Source organism: Pterocles gutturalis, unplaced genomic scaffold, assembly GCF_000699245.1.
Source record: "Pterocles gutturalis isolate BGI_N339 unplaced genomic scaffold, ASM69924v1 scaffold21415, whole genome shotgun sequence".
Classification (NCBI taxonomy): domain Eukaryota; kingdom Metazoa; phylum Chordata; class Aves; order Pterocliformes; family Pteroclidae; genus Pterocles; species Pterocles gutturalis.
Genome location: NW_010146383.1, coordinates 11,634 through 31,331, shown reverse-complemented (window position 1 = coordinate 31,331; position 19,698 = coordinate 11,634). Strand labels below are relative to the sequence as shown.

The 19,698-nt window shown below is 40.2% G+C and overlaps 1 protein-coding gene across 1 annotated transcript in view; it reads right to left on the bottom strand.

Annotated features, from left to right (window-relative positions):
* EPC2 (enhancer of polycomb homolog 2 (Drosophila)) overlaps window positions 1-14,630 on the bottom strand; it is a 31,169-nt gene extending 16,539 nt beyond the window's left edge. The window contains exons 1-5 of the mRNA XM_010085732.1: window positions 14,477-14,630; window positions 6,312-6,457; window positions 2,817-3,023; window positions 1,864-2,012; window positions 1,473-1,605 (exon numbers count right to left, since the gene is read on the bottom strand). Coding sequence (XP_010084034.1) covers window positions 1,473-1,605; window positions 1,864-2,012; window positions 2,817-3,023; window positions 6,312-6,457; window positions 14,477-14,576 — 735 coding nt within the window. The 5' untranslated portion in view covers window positions 14,577-14,630. The remainder of the gene's footprint in view (window positions 1-1,472; window positions 1,606-1,863; window positions 2,013-2,816; window positions 3,024-6,311; window positions 6,458-14,476) is intronic.
* Between the last annotated feature and the right edge of the window lie 5,068 nt (window positions 14,631-19,698).

The following is a 19,698-nucleotide window of genomic DNA, read 5'->3' as shown; positions in this document are numbered from 1 at the left end:
TTTCAGACACATAATGTAAAATTTATTCAAAACATTTAAAAACCCCAGAATTTAACATCTGATCATCTTTACAGATATTTATTAACAAACAAACTGAAGGCTTCCAAGCCAACCGACTACCAAAGAGGTTCCATGCTTTGCAATACACTCAGTATACTGTAATTGGAAATCCTCATATTATTTTCTGAAATCTGTTTTCTATGGGAAGCACTTTCAATTCTCTGAACTGCTCAGATACGTTCAAAAGAAACAATCTAATTTGTTTCATGCTTCTCAGGCAGTTTATATTTCTGAAAAGATGTAATGTTATTAGTTTTTGCTATTTAAGATTTTGCTAACATAAACCCTCTGTAGTAAGCAACTCCATCAATATTAAACTGTTCACTTGAACACAAATGCTATTAAACTTCAAAGCTTTTAAATTAAAAGGAAGATTACTTCACTCACTAAGTTCTCAATTACAAGTAAAAGCCAGTGCAGTTTTGAAAAAGTGTTTAAATTTTCCCCAAATTACCACTTATCAACGAGCATCTGACTGAACCTAGCTCTAGTGGAGCTTGGCTTCATAACCAGAGAAGAGAAATGCAAGGCATAACAAAATTCCTGCACGAGAACCAAGGTAAGGGATTTGTATTAAATTCAGTGACCACTAGGTGACGTGGGTGCTAAATACAAATTTAAAAACGGCTTCAACTCTCCAGCCTTACATCCAAGCATCTTATAATAGAGTTCCCCTTGATGCCTTTTTTTTTTTTTTTTTTTTTTGAGTGGAATATGTTTCTTCATGAGACCATAAAAAAGAAAAATCATTACAGTTCAGCATTTCTAGCTATGGATTATTCTTACCAGATGTGACTAACAAGGTCAATTATAAAAATAAAACTAAATCCATTGGGTTTCTGTACAGACTTTAAAAAAATGTAAAGGAAGACTTTGTCACAGTAGCATTAACTATAGCATTCCACAACTTTGCTACTTTTAGAATGACCAAATAACTGTGACACCCAGCAACTCAAGTCTTACATCCTTCTGCACCCATTCTCTAAGAGCAGCCTTCCACGCATTTCCAGAAACTACAAGTTGACAAATTTAGTCACTTTCTGCCACCTGCCTATGTTTGCTACTTACCTAACACCGAGTGCCAAGCAGTGGCAGATACACAAATGCCCACTTGGTATTGCTGACAAGTGTACAGGCCTCAGGAGTAACAAACACTAGCTGCTTGCAACTTTGTTCAGCTGTCAACCAAATATAACACTTAAATTCTTGTGCCTGGAAGTGTTACTAGTCAAAGATCACTTAAACAGCTCCGAAGAGTTTCTAGAATCCTTTGTCACTCCAGCTGTAATTCAGTAAAATCCAGTATTTTCAGGACTATCTTTGCACTCAGGTTTCCAATGCAAACATCTGCTGGGTATACCCAAAGAACGATGAGACATGTAATGAGAGACTCGCAGCAGAAGAAAGCTTACCTTAACTTTACATTCTTGAACTTTGTGATGATTTCCGTTATGAAGAGTGGATGGTGTTGTGCTCATCTCTTTTTCAGGTCTACTAAGCTTCACTTCACTGAGGATTTCACCTCCGTAATCACCCAGATGGTACCTAAAAAAAAATTATTAAAAACATAATATTGCATTTCCACTGGGAAATGTCTGAAAGACACAAAACAGGCAGTCTGCATAAACCCCTTCCATTTTAGCTTCTGAAGTTTACGATGCTATAGAAGTCTGGAGCCATGCATGCATGCAGAAGACTAGTATCCATGCAGAAATACGTTACGGGTGTTTTCAATCCTATCTGATGAAAATTAAAACCTTGGTGTTACAAATGACTTCTTACAGATATTATCTACAATTTTACCTTTTCTCAACAACTTCCAATGTTAAATGCAATAGCTCGCGTTTTGTTTTCTCTCTTCTCTTAATCATTTCCAAAATTGTTATGGCTCTGCTAAACTCTCTTCTTAATTTCAACATCTTCTCATAAGACGCTTCATCATTCTTTCGATTCTATTGAAAGATTAAACAAACTTTAAGTCAAAAGCAAAACCTGTGAGGCACAGATAGCAAAAAAAAATTACATAATGCTGCAGCAAGTGGGAATCACATAAATACACTCAGAAGCAGCTTTTCCTGAAGCGTAACCTAGCTGGTAACCAAAACCACAACAAGCAAAGAGACCCCAGCTTTTAAGAGTAAGCTGAACAAGAACTTCTCGGCTACTTCCACCCATGCTTTGTCTGCTCAGATTCCATGTCAGCCCAGTGGAAGTTTGTCAGAACAAGGAATTCCAGACTTGGTTCCTGCAACGCTTTTTTCCACCTCAATTCTGCACACAATAAGGTTGTGTACATACGTGTACAAAGGTGACGTAAAACGCTGAGTAATTACAATTTCCTAGTTCAAAGCAATTCATGCTACAAGTGTAAAACCAGAACTATTTACTCCATGGCAAACGGAAGATCATCTTCCCCTTTTTCACAGGAAGGCAAGTTTGTAACCTTGCAAGTCCCACCACTGCTTGTTTACATGCCAATGCCTATAAAACACCCTTTGAGATTCAGCTCTCTAGAAAATGGACAGACTGTAAATCGTCTACAGAGACCTGGTGGGTTACACATTGAGTACATCATTCAGCAGGTTTGAAATTTAGCTGTGCCATCCAATATTGCAACTACTAACAGAGACAATCAGATCAGTAACTGTGGATACCATAGCACAGATCCTGCAAGATGCTGGACAGGAATCAAAATTATTCTTGTCACTGCAGGATTTAAAGTGACCAACTTAAACCAGGGAAGTTTGACAAGCTACCTTTCTTGTCTGCATCTTCTCAGTTCTCCTCCGGAAGGCAACGTAAGGGTCGTTGTTGGTGGAGCCATCCCTCTTTTCTTGTTTGATTTGGGGGATGAGAGATGGCCCTCTGCAATTCTTACGCTTTCTTACCCAGTAGTCATATACAGCCTTAATCAGGTAGTCATCCTCATTTAGCAGCAATTTCGCTTCCTGAAGTGTTACAAGCTACAACAGAAAATTCAAAAGGTGCAATTGAGATGGGGGTGGGGTGGTGTTGCAGGGAGAAAGTCACCACACATTCACATCTCTTGTACACTTTCTAAATAAACTTGATTCTTTTCTAGCACAAGAGAGTAAAGGAACGAAAAAATATTGCGCTAAATTGAAGTACTTAAGCCACCAGTTGGTCTTCCTAAGTTAAATACATAGCTCCCAACTTTCTGACCCAGCATCATCATCTCTTGGAAACTTTCAGACAAAAGTCTCCAACTTCATCAATTTTTCATGAAATCTGAAAACACAGTTTGAAACAATTGCAAGCACAGGACAGCAATAACTTAGTACAATCTGCAGATCATGATCTGGGAATCACTTGGACTATTTGTTTCCTTCAAAAAAAGAAGCTTCTTACTGGTTAGCCATTACTGATGCATATGATTGTTTGCAGTTTAATGCTGACTCCCCTAGAAAGTATTTTACTGTAGACAGAATGTATTCTGAAGTAAATTAGTTTCTAATTTTTCCCAAAAAATATTTACTTTGTGATAGAAAAGGATAATGACTATCCCTGTTTATTACAGCCCAGAGACACAAAGACATTCACTTCTATGTAAGTTATTTCAAAAGAAGGTAATTAAACACAAGTAATCAAATGATAACATTTTTTCCCTTTTATGTTAAGCTTTGCATTTATGTAGAGTCTGATTTCCATACGAAAAAACCATCGTTGACTAACTAGTACATTAGTTTAACACACCCGTATCATCGTAAACCCATTCATTACATAAAAAGAAAATAGAATTAAATCTCTAGTATTACTTAAAACAGAAGTTGGACAGCACTTCATCTTCCTTAGAATTTAAAAAAATATCAACTGCACAACTTAAATTTGCAGTTTTTCAACATGTCAAACTCTGTTAAAACTTGTCCCTACATTAGGATAAGTAGAAAAAGAAACAAGACATTTCTGAAAAATAAGGATATCCTAAGTGTAACCACTGCTACTGTGCAAGTGTTAATTCCAGACAGAATGGAACAAAATCCTTGCAGTCCACAGAAGAATTAGAAACACATTAAACCATTTTCAAAAGAAAGAAGAAAAAAAAAAACAAAAAACCAGAGGTCACTAATCTCTCTGTGATTATGACCTCATGTTGCATTAAAACAATAATTTTGTATCTGTTCTACCTAGAATGGACATTAGCCTGGTTAATCAAACACATACTCACCAGCATACCCTACCTATATGTAAAAGTTGGTATGATTGTTTGTGTAGCTAATCCACAACTTAAACATCATCCCATCACTGCCAACACTGCTTAAAAATAATGTCTGGTTTGTCCTTTTCTCCCTTTTTTCCAGTAACATTTCTTAAAAAAAAAAAAAAAAAAAAATAGAAAAAATAATCTCAACTCTGCCTTGAGTACACACTTAGAAAAGTTAAATTTTGACCCCGCCTGCTTGTTTGTGTGAGTACCACCAGTAACACAGATGTGGAATCTCTATGCTCCTTGCTAAACCACGGCATCAAAATGCCCAAGAGGAATGTCTGGAACCCTCTCCTTGGCGAGGAAGGCATTCCCACCAGCATCCATTTATACTTCAGAGGTAGGTCATGTAAACCATAAGTGAGCTGTATAGTAGCCCCAAGTGGGATTCGAGAGCATTATAATGCCTTGCGGGGAAGGAATCTGCCAGGCAGCCAAGCTTCCTTCTTTCCCAGGCTCCAATAACCTGCAGAGTTGTTTTTATCTTTCCATTCCCAACACAGAGCTCAGAGTGGAGCTACTCAACATCAGCTGAAAATTTTCTGTAGCCCAAAAGCAGGACAGACAGACACACACACACACACACACAGACTGCAATCCCTGAAGTTAGGCAGAAAATACTACAGAAGTCTACAAAGAGGGATTTCTCCTTACACACCTTACCTTCAAGTGGGAGCCTGTGTTAGGAATCAATTATAATGGTTCACGTACACCTAAGACCTTTTCTGTCATGGACTTCCTTAAATAAGTACTTTCTGGTTCAAAATACTCTCCACCTCTGTAATGCTTCAGCGTTATTTACATTTAAGGAAAAGAGAACAGGGCAGCTGCTCATACAGAAAAAAAATCCATATTCTTGTAATATTTCAGGAAAACATCTTTCAGTTCTGAAATTTAATGGCAATACTCAAGCAATGAAAGATGAAACCAGCATTAAGAAGGATGCAAATTAATCCTGAAAAGTGATAACCAGAATCTCTTTAACTGAAGGCCGGAACAGCAGTATCTACATCAAAGCTCCAGGAGATCCCTCTACCACATGTTCAACAAGTATCATCCAATGGACTCTGCAATTTTTTTTTTCTCTTTACATTCCATCTTCTTAGCATAGTAAGAAATTTCTACCTAATCCTTGTTAAAGTTGCTCTAAGATGGAATACAACATTTTGGCCTCCTAACACAGCACTGAACTGTATCATGTTAAGTAATTGAGACAGCATACGGATCCTGCAATGGATTTTTCACTTCTGCAAAGCATTCATCTCACTGAGAAACAACTTCGCCTATTTCAAACTTGCCTTTCAGAAACTGATCCTTCAGATGTAATTTCTGAGTAATGTTTTTGGCTTTAAGACCCTTCTCCAGCCACTGGCCTCCTGGAACACCTCAGGAACTGACTGTTAAGACACTGGTACCCTTCTGATAAAATAAGTGACTAAATAATAAACAGCACACACCTGCCTCTAAAGCAAGGAAACCAGCCTCTGAGTCTGAGCTGGAGTCTAACTTACTTTCTTGCATCTGTGCAGTTTCTTCTACAAGGGCCCAATCTTAATAAATGCTTTGCTTCACTGTCTATGCTTTTAAGTTTCCCACCGTCATACTTCAACTGAAGACAATGTCCACTAGTACCAACTGAAACAAAACATTTAGATCCTGATCTACGTTCACAGCCAAATCTATACACTTGCTGATCACTACAAGCTTCCTCCACATCAACACAGGCAAAATGAGATGCTGCAAGTTGTCTTCTCTAACACACTCATTAGGAATTAACATCTAAAAACAACTCCCCCCAACCACACCCCCACAAAATCCCTTCCCACCTGTTTTTTTTTTTTTTAAGTTATCAATATTGACAAAAAGAGACAGTAATGTGATTTCACTATAACTGCAGACTCACACAAACACACTTATCCTGTTAGTAGGAAATAAATCGAAAAACAAACAAAAAGCCACCCAGAACCACCCACCAGAAAACTCAGAAATCCAAAAGCCTCAGTCATTCCTTAACACAGTACAATACCTGACTAGAACTGGCTTTTTCAAGTCTGTCAACCATTATTTCAAACTGCAGCGGCTTGATTTCCATCTTCCGATTTAGTCTGTTCAGTAAGGTTTCATCCTCAGAGTCCATATCATAATCTGGCTGTTCATTGTCCAGATTAAAGGCTGCAACAAAAATACACATGCACAAAAAAGTGAAACGCTTGGTAAATAACATACTATGGAAATACAGAAGCATGCATCTGACAATCAGAAGCCAAAAACAACTGAAAAAAATTCAGATTAGCATATCTCTGCTGGAACTTTTCCCCCTATAACAGCTGCAAGACAGTAGTCAGGAGTTGCTTGTCTCTGACTTTCAATATGAGGGGAATCAAAGAAGTTCCATTTGATTTTAAGTGGCTTGAAAGGGTGACAGGAAAAAAGCTTTAGTTTAAAAAATTACCATATAGGAATAGAAACTTTAATGTATCTTTGCAAAACAAGAGCAAAAATGCCTCTTAATGCTGTTATAATACAGCTCCTCCAGAATACCACAAATAAGATTCTTTACAAATAAGATAATTTCCAATCAAATCCCAGACTTAGAGTAAAAACACTTACACCAAAGTTCCAATATAATTTCAGCTGCCCATTTTTAAATAGTTCGGCAAACCTAGAGTCTTAAAATATTTAAGAGGCTACACTTGTTCTTTTTTTCTCCTTCATTCAACTGTGAGACAAAATCCTGTAAAAATGCTAGACCAATCCTGGGGGAATTTTTACTTTTTCTCCAAAACCAACTCAGCTGTAGATGCAGAACCTGAATACTCCTCCACACTGTCCAAATAGTAAGTTCCCCACTTTACAGCAAAGCTCATGTCTTTATTACAGATTGTGCTATCCCCTTTCCATACTTAGACGAACTTTCTGGTCCTACTAAAAGCACAAGGAAGGCATCATTCACACAACATAGCAGAAACTAAGTCTTACAACAAGTATGAGCAAATTGCATACAACAGCAAGAAATCTTAATATCAAACATTAATTGTACCTAATAAAACCCTGAAAATGTGAAACACTAACTCCAGTACTACAAAGAACTCAATCAACAAGTTACTGTAGTAAGAGCAGTGAAGGCTTGCAGACACAGAATCTAACTAGACAGAAAGCGCTCTTATCTTTCTGCTCTTAACTCCTGGTTCCATTTGAGTGCTGACTTAAAGATCATCTCCACAACTGAGCTTCCCAGTGTGCTTTGAGAGGACCTTAAAACAAACTTGGAGAACCAGGAAAGACCAGGAGCAAAAGAAAAATGCTAATAAGGCTATGCTTCAGGTTTGTGCTGAAAACAGTGCTGACAACACAGGGATGTTTTAGCTACCACTGAGCAGAGCTTACACACACTCAAGGCTGCTTCTGATCCTCACCCCACCCCACCAGTGAGCAGGCTGGGGGTGCACGAGAAGCTGGGAGGGGACACAGCAGGGACAGCTGACCAAAGGGATGTTCCACACCATATGGCATCATGCTCAGCATACCAAGCTGGGGGAAGAAGAAGGAAAGGGGGACATTCAGAGTGATGGCGTTTGTCTTCTCAAGTCCCTGTTACGTGTGATGGAGCCCTGCTTTCCTGGGGATGGCTGAACACCTGCCTGCGATGGGAAGCACTGAAGAATTCCTTGGCTTGCTTTGCTTTCATGTGTGGCTGTTGCTTTACTTACTAAATTGTCTTTATCTCAACTCACGAGTTTTCTCACTTTTACTCTTCTGATTCTCTCCCCCATCCCACCAGGGCGGATCGAGCAAGGGGCCGGGTTGGGCTCAGTTGCCAGCTGGGTTTAAAGCACGACACATAGTCCGACCAAGCAATGAACAGGTGGTAATTTAAAAAATTATTTGCGTATCTCAGACTAGCCCCAGACCACTATCTAACCCACTACCAGATTTCATCTACTTGGCTGTGCATGAAAACCCAACCAGGTACAGCTGCGCAGTGCTAATAAGCACTCCCTTGCCATCTTCAGCTGCAAACAGCCAGCTCTCGGAAGAGACAGTGCTCAACGGTACTGAGCACACCACTTGGCCAGAATGCTTCTCTGGCCTAACACACACACTGTAAACATGCTATAAAATTTTATTTCAAGAAGAAACTGAATATATAGCTACCGCTCATTACTATAAGTGGAGTTATTAATAATATTAATTCAATAGTACAAGTTGCATGGCAAGTGTCATTGGGCAAGTGATCACAGCTCTCCCTCTAACAATTAACTGTACATTAGACTTAAACTACAGCCTACAACACTGCATCCTGCTTCTCCGGTGGCAGCCTGTAGGAATCAAAAGTTTTGAGACAAAAACTGACCCAGATTTATTTTTAAATTCATAGTTCTGTAAAACTGCATTTAAAACATCACCAGGCAGGACTATGTGCTCGAGAGAAGACAGAGACTGTTACAGTACCTGGGGCGACTGCCACACGGTCCTGTTTGAGGAGCTGAACAGCCAGTGACTAGCCAAATATCAGTGACCCAGCTGCCAAGTATCAGTGCTGGACTCGATGAAACCAGTTTGCTGCACATCACCTTCAGCTCCTGTAAGCTTTGCTCCAGCTTCTCCTGTGTGGTCCCAGCAGAACCACCAGGGAGCACAGAGTGCACCAAGAGCACACCACATCAGCCATCCACCGAAATGGGGTGAATTGTCCCACCTGAGCCGTAACCTTCACACTCCTTAACTCCACTTTTCAACCCTGGAAAAAGCTTTTCTCTCATACAGCACTGATCACTGTTCAAATGTGGACAGAACACATCTGACTCCATCTGTTATTCACCAGAGCTTCAAAACTCTTCAGAGCTCTCTCAGCAAGTCCAGCCTTGGCAGCTCATACTTCTCCTGCTCCTGCGGAATGATGCCTGATACTGTACTTCCCCTCCACTACGACCTGTAACTCGACCTCTAAAGCATAAACTGACACTTTCACCAGAAAGGAAACTGATGAAGTTTTCCCTGCCCCAAGACCATCCTCAGAGTGTACAGAACTATTACAGTCCTCATGTACACCGTGAAATCCCATTCAAACAACACTCTGGTGAAGGGAGGTGATCGAAGTTTTCCAGACCAGATATTCCCATCATTTTGGAAGAGCTCTCCTGCCAATAAAGCAGATCTCCAAAAAGCAAGTGTTTAACCATGTTCTCCCAGACGATGTGAGAATGCACAAATCCATTAAAGCCCAGAAAAGGCACTGCTTGTTTACTCTCAGACAGATGTTGATCTTACACCAAAAAAAGTCAAGCTATCACCTCTCAGTAGATAATTTTGTAATCCCTTGCAAACAAAGTGTTTCGAGTCAATTTTTCTAAAACAGAAAATCAGTGAGAAGGAAGACCCCTACGACAGAGATTGTAAATTGCAAGCAGTGCCAGTACACTGCTTCATTTCCACAATGAGGAAAGAAGAGTCACTGGAAGTTCTTGATTCAAGCGCCTTGAACTACCTTTGAGAAGAAAATCAGACAGGTTCAAGGAAGATGCAACTAGCAGGAAGACACTAAGACTAGCAAGAAGAAAAGAAAAAGCCCAACCATTCCATCAACAGGCAACTTAAAAGACCAACCATCCTCAAGAACGCATTATGAATATTAGTGGTAAGACAGCCAGATCTCCATCTCAAATAGCAAAGGCAGATTTCTGCATCGCCAGCATCCAAAGTGACCCCATGGTGCACCTCAGCTGAAAGCAGGAGAGTCCCTCCCTCCCACTGCTCCCTGTTAGCAAGCTTAACCAGTTTGCAGAGGCACCCAGTAAGCATCAGGACCAGCTCAAGACTCAAAGGGGTGCATGCAACCAGAAGTGGAACAGGGATGAGAAGTCAAACCTTCCCTTCTGACTGGTACATTGGTTCATCTGGCCCTGTGAAACACTGGCTAAGTAACATGTCAAGTCCACCTAACTTCATACACTGCACTAATTTATTTGCTGATAAAACATCATCTCTCTCAGCTGTCATTTTGAGACAAATGAAGTGCTGAAAAGCTGGAAAACAGAAAAAAAAACTGTAATCCTTAAAAAAAAGCACTAATGAAAACTACTCCCTGAATTTCAACTCTACTGAAATATTTTGACAAATAATCAAAATGACAAGATAAAAGGTATCCAACATACACTTGCCAGGAACAAGTTACATCAAATAAGCCCAGTCTCATCTTATACAAAAAGACATCAGTACTGTGAGAACAGTAGTAGCCCTTGACACATATCCTGCTTTTCGTACCTTCTAGCAATGCTTTTCTTTTGCTAGCAATGCTTCTCATACCATTTGTCATGACCTGTAGTTATCACGGCCATCACTCCTCCGTTAGTTGCTGCTGCATGCCATCATAAGGAGTTAATCATCCCCAGGCTGGCTCACCACAGCTCTGGAACACTCGTGTTAGTGTGCTCCTTCCCTGAAGTTTGTCTATCACTGCTCTTTGAAACATATTTTAAGTGACATCCTTAATGACCAGTTTTCTTCTTTTCCCAAGCACTGAGTAAACTGTACTGGTTCCAGAAAAAAGATATTTTTCATCCTGTAGTTGGCCTCTAGTATGGCAGCTTGTTGGCTTCCAAAGCCCTCGCAAGACCCAGGTGGTTTATGTTCTGTGTGATATAACTACCCATCGCCACGCTCTGTTTCTGCCCCTGCCATAGCAACAGATGCAACTGTTCATTCACGCCTGCAAGAATTAGTGAAGCACTAGAGTCAGCCACAACAAGCACTATATTTCACATGACCTGCTACTAGTTAGGGTTTTAAGAACAATAAATCTGCCAGTTCACACAGTTAAAAATGGATCACCTATATCCCTTCCTCCTGGTAATTCCTGGGAGATTCCTGTGATTGACTGATTAACGTAGGTTACCTACTCCAGAATTTCTGTGTTTCTCCACATTGTTTCACTGTTGGACAGGGCTCTGGTGATCCTACCAGTAAAGTTTACCTCATATAAACACTCAGAACTTGCTGGCTTGCTAATTGCTGTTGTAAAACCAACACCCGAGTTTACATCCTCTACCACTCCAACCACTCCCAATGGCAGTACCTTTCAGAGGATTTGCTTTTGTTTGCATGTGCTCCTCTAGGAACTGAGTTTATACAAACTTACAGAGATGTGATTTGCTTTTAAGTTAAGTTACCTTAAATTGGATTTAAGTTAACTAAATTAACTAATTTCATTTAGCTAACTAAATTAAGGCTGTGGTTCCACAGCCATTTCAAGCTGACATAGGCACCAGTTACCACTGAAACAAGCGGTTCCACTAGCTTCCCTGCCCAGAAAGCCACATTCCTCCCACCTTGCTTGTGCCAACACCAGCAACCATGGAATGAGCCAAGAGAGAAAACTGACAAATACGGAGGCTCACCTAACCGAAAATGAAAGCTAAGCTTTCTGCCCAATCGTTTCCCTGAGTTAGCTCACCCACAAACATAACTGCCCCCAGAAAGGCGCTGGCAGTAAGGAGCGGGCAGTGCTGATCCCGACGGCAGCAGATATCTGTGCTGACCAAGAGCAACTGAAGAACCACATCATGGTAATTATATCCAGAGCAGTACCAAAGCAGCAAACCACCACCTCGACGGCAAGTCTGTAGCACCTCAGCCTGAACAGATCCTGCTACAGCAAGGTACAAAAAAGTGCAACACACAGTGAATAAAAAAAAGGGTCAACTCTCAATTATGTCAAATGCACACTTCACTTGGGTTTGTTTTTATTTAAAAAAGACTGACTAGAGTTCAAACCACGCAACTTAATGAAGATTATTTGACTATATTGGAACTATCTGGCTGCGCTACTTAGGATAAAGCATTAGTATGGTATTTTTCACATAGGTAAAATACACACATATATTGACAATATTTGTTTTCTCCATTCTTATTGTTTCTGTTAGAGACACTGATTTTCTTACACCCACTTAGCTATAATTCTAGCATGGACACAAGTGTACTAACTTAACCTTTGCTGCACATTAATAACTTACAATGCATCTCCATGTTACTGACACGACAAACATTCTTGGAAAATAATTAAGCATACTGGAATAATCAGGATAGTTCAAGGTATTTGTTCTATATTCAGTTCAAAGTCACCTGAGTTGGTGCCACCTAGGTCAACTGAGACTTGCAAACACGCTTACTCACAAATTGCATGCCTCACAGAGAAATCAGCTTTTCTCTGCTTGGAACCACCGGTCGAAAGAAAAGAATTATACTGGTAAAGTTAAAAATATTAATATCCTTGGCTACCAGATGAACAGCAAAGCATAATTTGCTAGAAATAACCACCAGTAAGTACAGACTACAGTATGTGGCCTCCTGGCATCTATCAGTTTACGTAATTTCCCTGGCCAAAGTAAGTATTGTTGCTCTCTGTACTTTTATCACTAAAACAGAATTTCTAAGCAGTCTATGTAGCATAAAGCTCCCTTGTATCACACCTATTCCAACCAGGATATGTGGGGAAAAGCTATCTTGGAGCAGTATCTCATGTTTATCTTCAGCTCAAATACCTTCTGTAATCCTGTCCAGAAAGACTGTGAGTCTCAACAAGACAAAGAATATTTTGGCATCATATTTTTAACACTTTTAGACATGTTTATTGACAATATTTACAGTGTTTCTGGCAATGTCCAACAAAGAAAAGAATAAAATACACTCCTCTTTCAGCAGCTTCGTCTCAGTTAATTCAACCTGCCTTGCTTGCACATTTGTTTCTTCTATTAAGGAGAAAAAGACTTAATTTCTTTTATCTCATTTCTCACATTACCAGTGTGATCTCTACTGTATCCTAAGAGATCTTGAGCATGTTATTTCCAAAAACCTCTTATTTCATAAATACATGGTAAAAATAGGAGACTTCACCATCTTGGTGAGAACGCAAGGATCTTCAACATACAGCTGGGCTGGGGCTTAAAGAATCTTTGCCCAACTTCAATTTCAGCTCTGTGTACAAGCAGATGACACACAAATATAAAATGCTTTCTCTGCTCAGATCAACAGCCTCTTGTTGAGGCAGCTGAAACAAGTGTAAGAGGAACAGATGATCAACACCCTCTGCCTGGCAAGGTGGAGTTCAATAAAATCAATGCTGCCTGCACAAACCCCCAAACAAACCGAGGACCACACTCCTGTTCAGGGTGCTTCAGCACTGCCCTATCAATAGTCCCTCCAATACAACTGAGAACCAAAAACGTGAACCGGTGATGAGAAAAGTTTTCTCTGCAGTGACTCAGGACTGAATTTTTACTTTACCGTAACAACCTATAAGCTCCTGCAATAATTGAATCTAAGGTTTTGCTACAAAGATAACTCCTGGGAGAAATCCAAGGCACCAAATAACCCCCTAGAACCACATGCTGCAAACAAAAAATATGATTTGTTTGCCAAGGAACAAGTGAACTATAAATGTGTGTCACTTGTCAGCAGAACATCAACCAAAAAAAAGTGTTAAAATTAACTACAACTTTAGATTAATTACATCTTTTAAGACAGAGGAAGCTAAACACATACAAAAGAGTACTTCCTTTTAGCTATAAAATAAGCTCAGAGTTCCCTATAAAAAGGGAATGCTACAGTTTTAGCAAAATGCAGAGAGAAATACCTGTTACCCATAGCCCAGAATACATCCATGCTATAGTGAATAGCTTGAACTCCACCATTAGCACAGTTGAAACCGAACCCTCAAGAACTGTTTCCATCAGTAGAATGAAGGCTGACTTCATCACAAAAACTCTTCTATTGATCTCCACTTTACATGGAACTTAGAGACAACAGGCATTTCAGACTCGTTCAGCAAGACAAGCCCTCTTCCACTCTCTGCATCAGTGTAAGCAACTAGGAGGCAGCTAGGCTAGTTCAGTTATTCTTGCTCAGAATCAGGGAAAAAAAAAAAGAATGGCTTGATCCACAATACTGGATCATGGACATACTGTATCAGCACAGAGCTCATAAACAATTAACCTCACATTTACCTTCAACCTTAAATTATTCCACAACTTGAGAAGAGACACTGGAATTTACATATATAAATCCACTTTGGATTTTTGAGTGCTCCCACTTTGAGTCTTGGAGAAACTTTGTCCTCAAGACTGAGTACAATCTACAAATTCAGACAATGTACATGGGGGGGGACACACATGACAAAACCAACATTTAACTTACGTTGAATGTGAATGAACTGCTTTGGTTGCTTAAACTCTCCTTTATACAAACGATTGTAATAGTTGACATTGCTCTCCGCTTCAGGGACTGGGATAACCATGCTCTCTTTCTTTTCTCTGAAAACTTGTTGTGCTGAGATAGCCCGTTGCAAATGATGTTCCTGTAAGAGGAAAATTTAAGAGTTTTAGGTATTAGAAGCGTATACACACAGTCATCCTTTTCTTCTATTTTTTTCCTGGTGTTCTACAGGAGACCCAGATCAAAGAGCTGGGGCTTTACTGTATCTGAGAGGACAGCAGGATCCTTGCTTCCAGGTTAGTTACAGGAGAAGATGCGTTCTCCATCATTTAGTACACCGTGGGGTTCCTAACTGATAGGAATCAGAGAGCTCCAGTGAATGTTAGGCGGGACAACAAACAGATGAAGAAAGCCCTTTTTGCAGACAAGAGCCCACACCTTCTACCAGACTGGGAAAAAGTCAAACCACACAAAATAACCTCAGTAGAAAATTAGGGCTGGTGTAAGCCAAACCCATCAAAACCCGCCATTGAGAAAATTTATGCAAGATCAGTTAACAGATGTATAGCAAGTCCTTTAAAGCACTGTAAGCAACAGATTCAAATCATCAAAAGAATAGGTGATTTCATCATTCCTGTCTACCCGGCAATTCTTACCAGCTTGCTGTCTTTAGAAGTTCAGCTAGTTAAGAGCAACACAAAGAGCAGAGCTCACAGAAAAACACTTGAAAAGCACAAACTTACTGAACACGTATCACTGCATTTTATTCTTACGGAACAAGAGTCACAATTTCTACAGATTCATTTAAAGTGAAATAAAGATCACAATAAATGTATTAGTTTACAAAGTTTTTTTCACATGTTAGTTAACTCAGTGAAACCCATCGACTGCTGCAAGTTAACCCTAACCTGTAACTTTTCTCTTCAAGATTTTTCATTAATAACTCATGTTAAACTTTGGCAAGACAACCAGTGCAAACACAGTATTCTGATTTATGCTACGATTAGTATCGTTTCAGTGCTGTCTGCAGAACTCCTGACAGGAACTGACCAGCAGAAAGAGGAGCCTGCCTGTCAGACTGTCAGATGATGGGATGATTCTGAATGCTACCCCTCTCGCTGTCTCCCTTCTTGAGCAGAGGCTGACAGCTGCACAGTGTATGCATACGCTCCAGACCCTCCAGTGCAGTCTACTCATCTGAACCATTACAAAAATGTCTCATGCTAGGACTCCAAATGCCCAAGCTGGCAGATGCTGCCTTCCGTGCATCCAGTAAAGGCAAAGAGTGGACAAGATCTAAATCACTACAGCCATTTACTCGGGCAAGTTAAGTCATGAGTTCTCCATCTGTAAGTCAAATCAAGGAACCTGCAGTCCCCTAGCAGATTAACTACTAGCCTCTAGTGGAACCAGAAGCCTGAAAGTTTCTCTCTTATTTCACTGTTCTCCCCCACCGCAGAGTTCTTGCCTCTAGCTTCCAAAATTTGAGAGGAAGGAGGATGCCACTGCAGAATACCAATTTGGAATTGGAGCTCAGCTCTGTCACAGATGTATGCAACCTCACCTTGCCTATTCCAGGGGCTTCAGGTTATCCTCTGGCCATTCCCACACACCTGACTGCTGGAAAGAGCATTTGTTCTGAACAGGAGAAAAAAAAAAAAAAAAGACTTTGCTACTCTATCTCCTCCTTTGGTTTTCTGGGGTACCCCTCCCCACAATTAACTCCAGTGACTGTCCAGTCTGACCGAAGGCCAGGCACCAACACCACACACATACAACCAGCAGTGTTTCAGTAACTCAACAGCAATGCAAACTGGCAGGCATGGTGGTCTTGCATGCAGAGATTCTGTGCTACACACTTGGTAAATTCTCTCAAGAGCAGGATTTCTTCCTCTTTAATTCTACAGAACATTATTTTTAAATAGGGCAGTGAATGAAAGCAAACCTTTAAAAAACATGTAAGTGATATTTAATAAGTTACACCCTCTCAAATATTAAGATCTTGCAGAAACGCAAATAATGCAATTTCTGCAAAATTAGAATGTAACAAATCAGTGACTGGAAAAGCAGCTTTGGGAATCTCCTGTAGCAGATGAAGCAACATTAAATCCAACTATCAGGCTCCCAAGTGAATGCTATTAGAATTAAGACAAGCACACAGTCAAATATCTGTGTGATCTGCCTGAGTTACAACATGCCGAGTAAATCTGTCACTCCAGCATTAAAGTGTGTCTTGGAGGGCTCCACAGCACTGAGTAGGCAATTCAACTAAAATAAAATTTGTTTCATTGCTGTGTTGCTTTCAACTGATATCCCTAAAGTTGTCTCCTAACAGTTAACCGCACCGTAGAGAGGAATACCACAGAAATGGTGTCAGGAAGGACTTGTGGAGGTTATCCGTCCAACTCCTACTTGAAGACTATTATCTCCAACACTATATAACTCAGTCATAATGTTTTCAAGTTCTGAAGACTTCCAGTTTCCACAGCCCCTCCAAGTAACCTGTTACAGTGAGGTACTAACCCTCTTTCGTCAGAAGTAACAAGAGCAGTTCCCTCACCATCTCCTCTGAGTAGCCATGGGCTAAGCTTTTAGCCACTCCGGCAGCCCACTGACAGATTACCTTCCAGTTTCTCAACATCTTTGAGAAATCTGCGGAAAGCAGAGTAACAGGAAAGAACATTTCAAGAGCAGCCTTGCCACTGACAACTGAAGGAACATAACTTCCTCACCCGGTAGCCACACTCCTCCTAACGTAGCCCACTCTAGACCATGCCTCCGTCACACAGCGTGCACACACCGCTGGCCCATCGCCTGGTCCTTTGTCTCCACCAGTGCTGCCCATCAGCCAGGCACTTCCCTGCCCACGTCGATGCACAGCATTATTGTTCTGCCACAGGTACAGAAGTTGTGGACTTCTCCTAACTCAACTTCACAAAGTTTCAGCTGGGCCAGTCCTCAAGTTTCTCAGCATCTACGAAGACAGATTCTCCACTGTTGGCAAGCCAACCACTGCTCCTAATGCAAGATCATCGACAAATTTGCTGAGGATGCATTCCTCACGCAGCCAACCAACTTACAGTTCCCCACCACACCCCCAAACTAAAACAAACCCAGACACTAGAGAAGCCACACTAGTCCAGTGGCCTAATTAATGAATGGGTAAACAAGGTTTAATTACCAGATAAAGTAGTGAAGGAGGACACACAGCAACCAGAATTCAAAACATCTTTTGGCTCCACGGCCCATTAAACAGTGCAGATGAGTAATTCAGGTCTCGCTTTTTGTAACACTGCTAGTAAGCATACAAAGAGTTTCCAAGGAAAGTCTGACAATAGGTGTCAGTACTCTCTTTACTATAAAAAGCCTTCAAGCATAACACAGCTTTCCAACAGAAAAGCCTTAACAGTATGACTGTCACTCAAACAGTAGAGCTTGAAAAGAGACAGATAAGCTATGTAATTTTTAAATTGGGGGAGGAGGCAAATCTTTCTGCTGAACATGAAGCTAAGGAAAACACAAATTTTAAACTCCTGAAATAGTTCTGTTTAAACAAACTCTGAAGACTTTCGTGCAAAAGTTTGTCTAATTAAAGGGCTTTACTAAACTAAAAAAGCATTTTTAAAGATAGATTTAATAACTGGCATACCAATACACGTTTTTGTCTATTTTTCAACTTTCCTTACGGTTTTGAAAGACAGACAGCATATTTTAACTCATACTTCATTCTGAAGTAGAGGAAAAAAAAAAGATCTCACACAAAACAACTGAACATTAGAGGAAACAGTGATGATAGCAAACAGAACATGCTGCCATGGGAATAAAGTGGAGAACCTGTCAAAGAGTTATTACCCACTACTTCTTTAAAAAGCACATCCAAACCTTTCTCACTAGTATGACTAAAAATGTCAAACAAATACAGCTGAGATAGTCCCATTTCTTCAACTAACAGCATAAGAGAATTAGAAATATCTAAGTGTTTAGCATATGCAGTACTGCTGCTTTAGCATATTTACGCATGAAAACAAAATTGTTCTCCAAGTGAAAGGTTCATCTCTTTAGACACACTTCAGTCATGCAGGTACCTTCAACTGTACAATAACCATGCTGCCAACACTTTACAGCAAATCGCTGAAGTCACTGGCTTTGTATAATCCATAATATTTTATAAAAATATATTATTTTCTTGGTGCAGACAGCCTGTCCTGCCAGCATGAATCCACCCGTTCCATGTCAAGTGGCACAAGAGTCCGCTGCATCTGCAAGTCTCACACCAGCACCTTCGAAACTCCAATCCAAATGACTCGACAGCCATTCACAGTCCAGATCAAGACTTGAAATCACTCCTCTGAACATATACTGAGACACTGCAATCCTTGCTTTTATTTTTCCTCAGAGGAGAAAACCAAAAAAAACCCTACAACAGTGGTACCTCAAAATGCTTAGCTTTGGTTGCACACGTTCAGAACCAGGCTTGAAGTCCAAATCAGAGCAAGGCGCCTTCACTGCCATGTCCTTTCAACCCTGAAATACCACGGGTTTCCTGTTCTTTCTAAAATTGCTATTTGGAAGTTTCTTCACTATGAAAAAAAGTTCAATAACAGTAATAAGTCAACAGGTAATATTCTCCTAAAGATTATTTTTGTTAAACTTTAAGGGAAACAGTGACAGATACTGAAGATTATTTGTACCCACCAGAACCACATTTACCAACATACCCTTTTACTCTGCTCCTTCAAAACAGAGCGCTTGGATCCTACAGACGAGCTTGTTTTTTTCCTTATCCGTTAGGTTCCCTGTTGCCCTCCCCATAGTACTCTCTCCGAAAGTGTTTATCATTAAGAAACTGTGCTAGTTTTTTGGATGAGCACATTTGGAGATGCCTATGCTGATTACCATCATCACACTGAAAAGCTGATCTGTCCCAATTCTGAAACTGCAATGAGCAATTCCACACCAGATACAAACGCCCTAGAACAAGCAGCATGAGAACTAAACATACCTGTTCCCTTCTTCATTCCTTAAAACTATACCATACAAGCGATGCTACAATCCTTTAAAAGGCTATTTCACTGCTTCTATTCACTTCATAATATCTACATATCATGGAAAAGTACATTTATTAACAGCTTTACCTACTCGAAATAAGCTATTTCTAGGTCAGCCTGGAGTCAGCCTTCCAACCTACCTGCAGTCAAAAACAA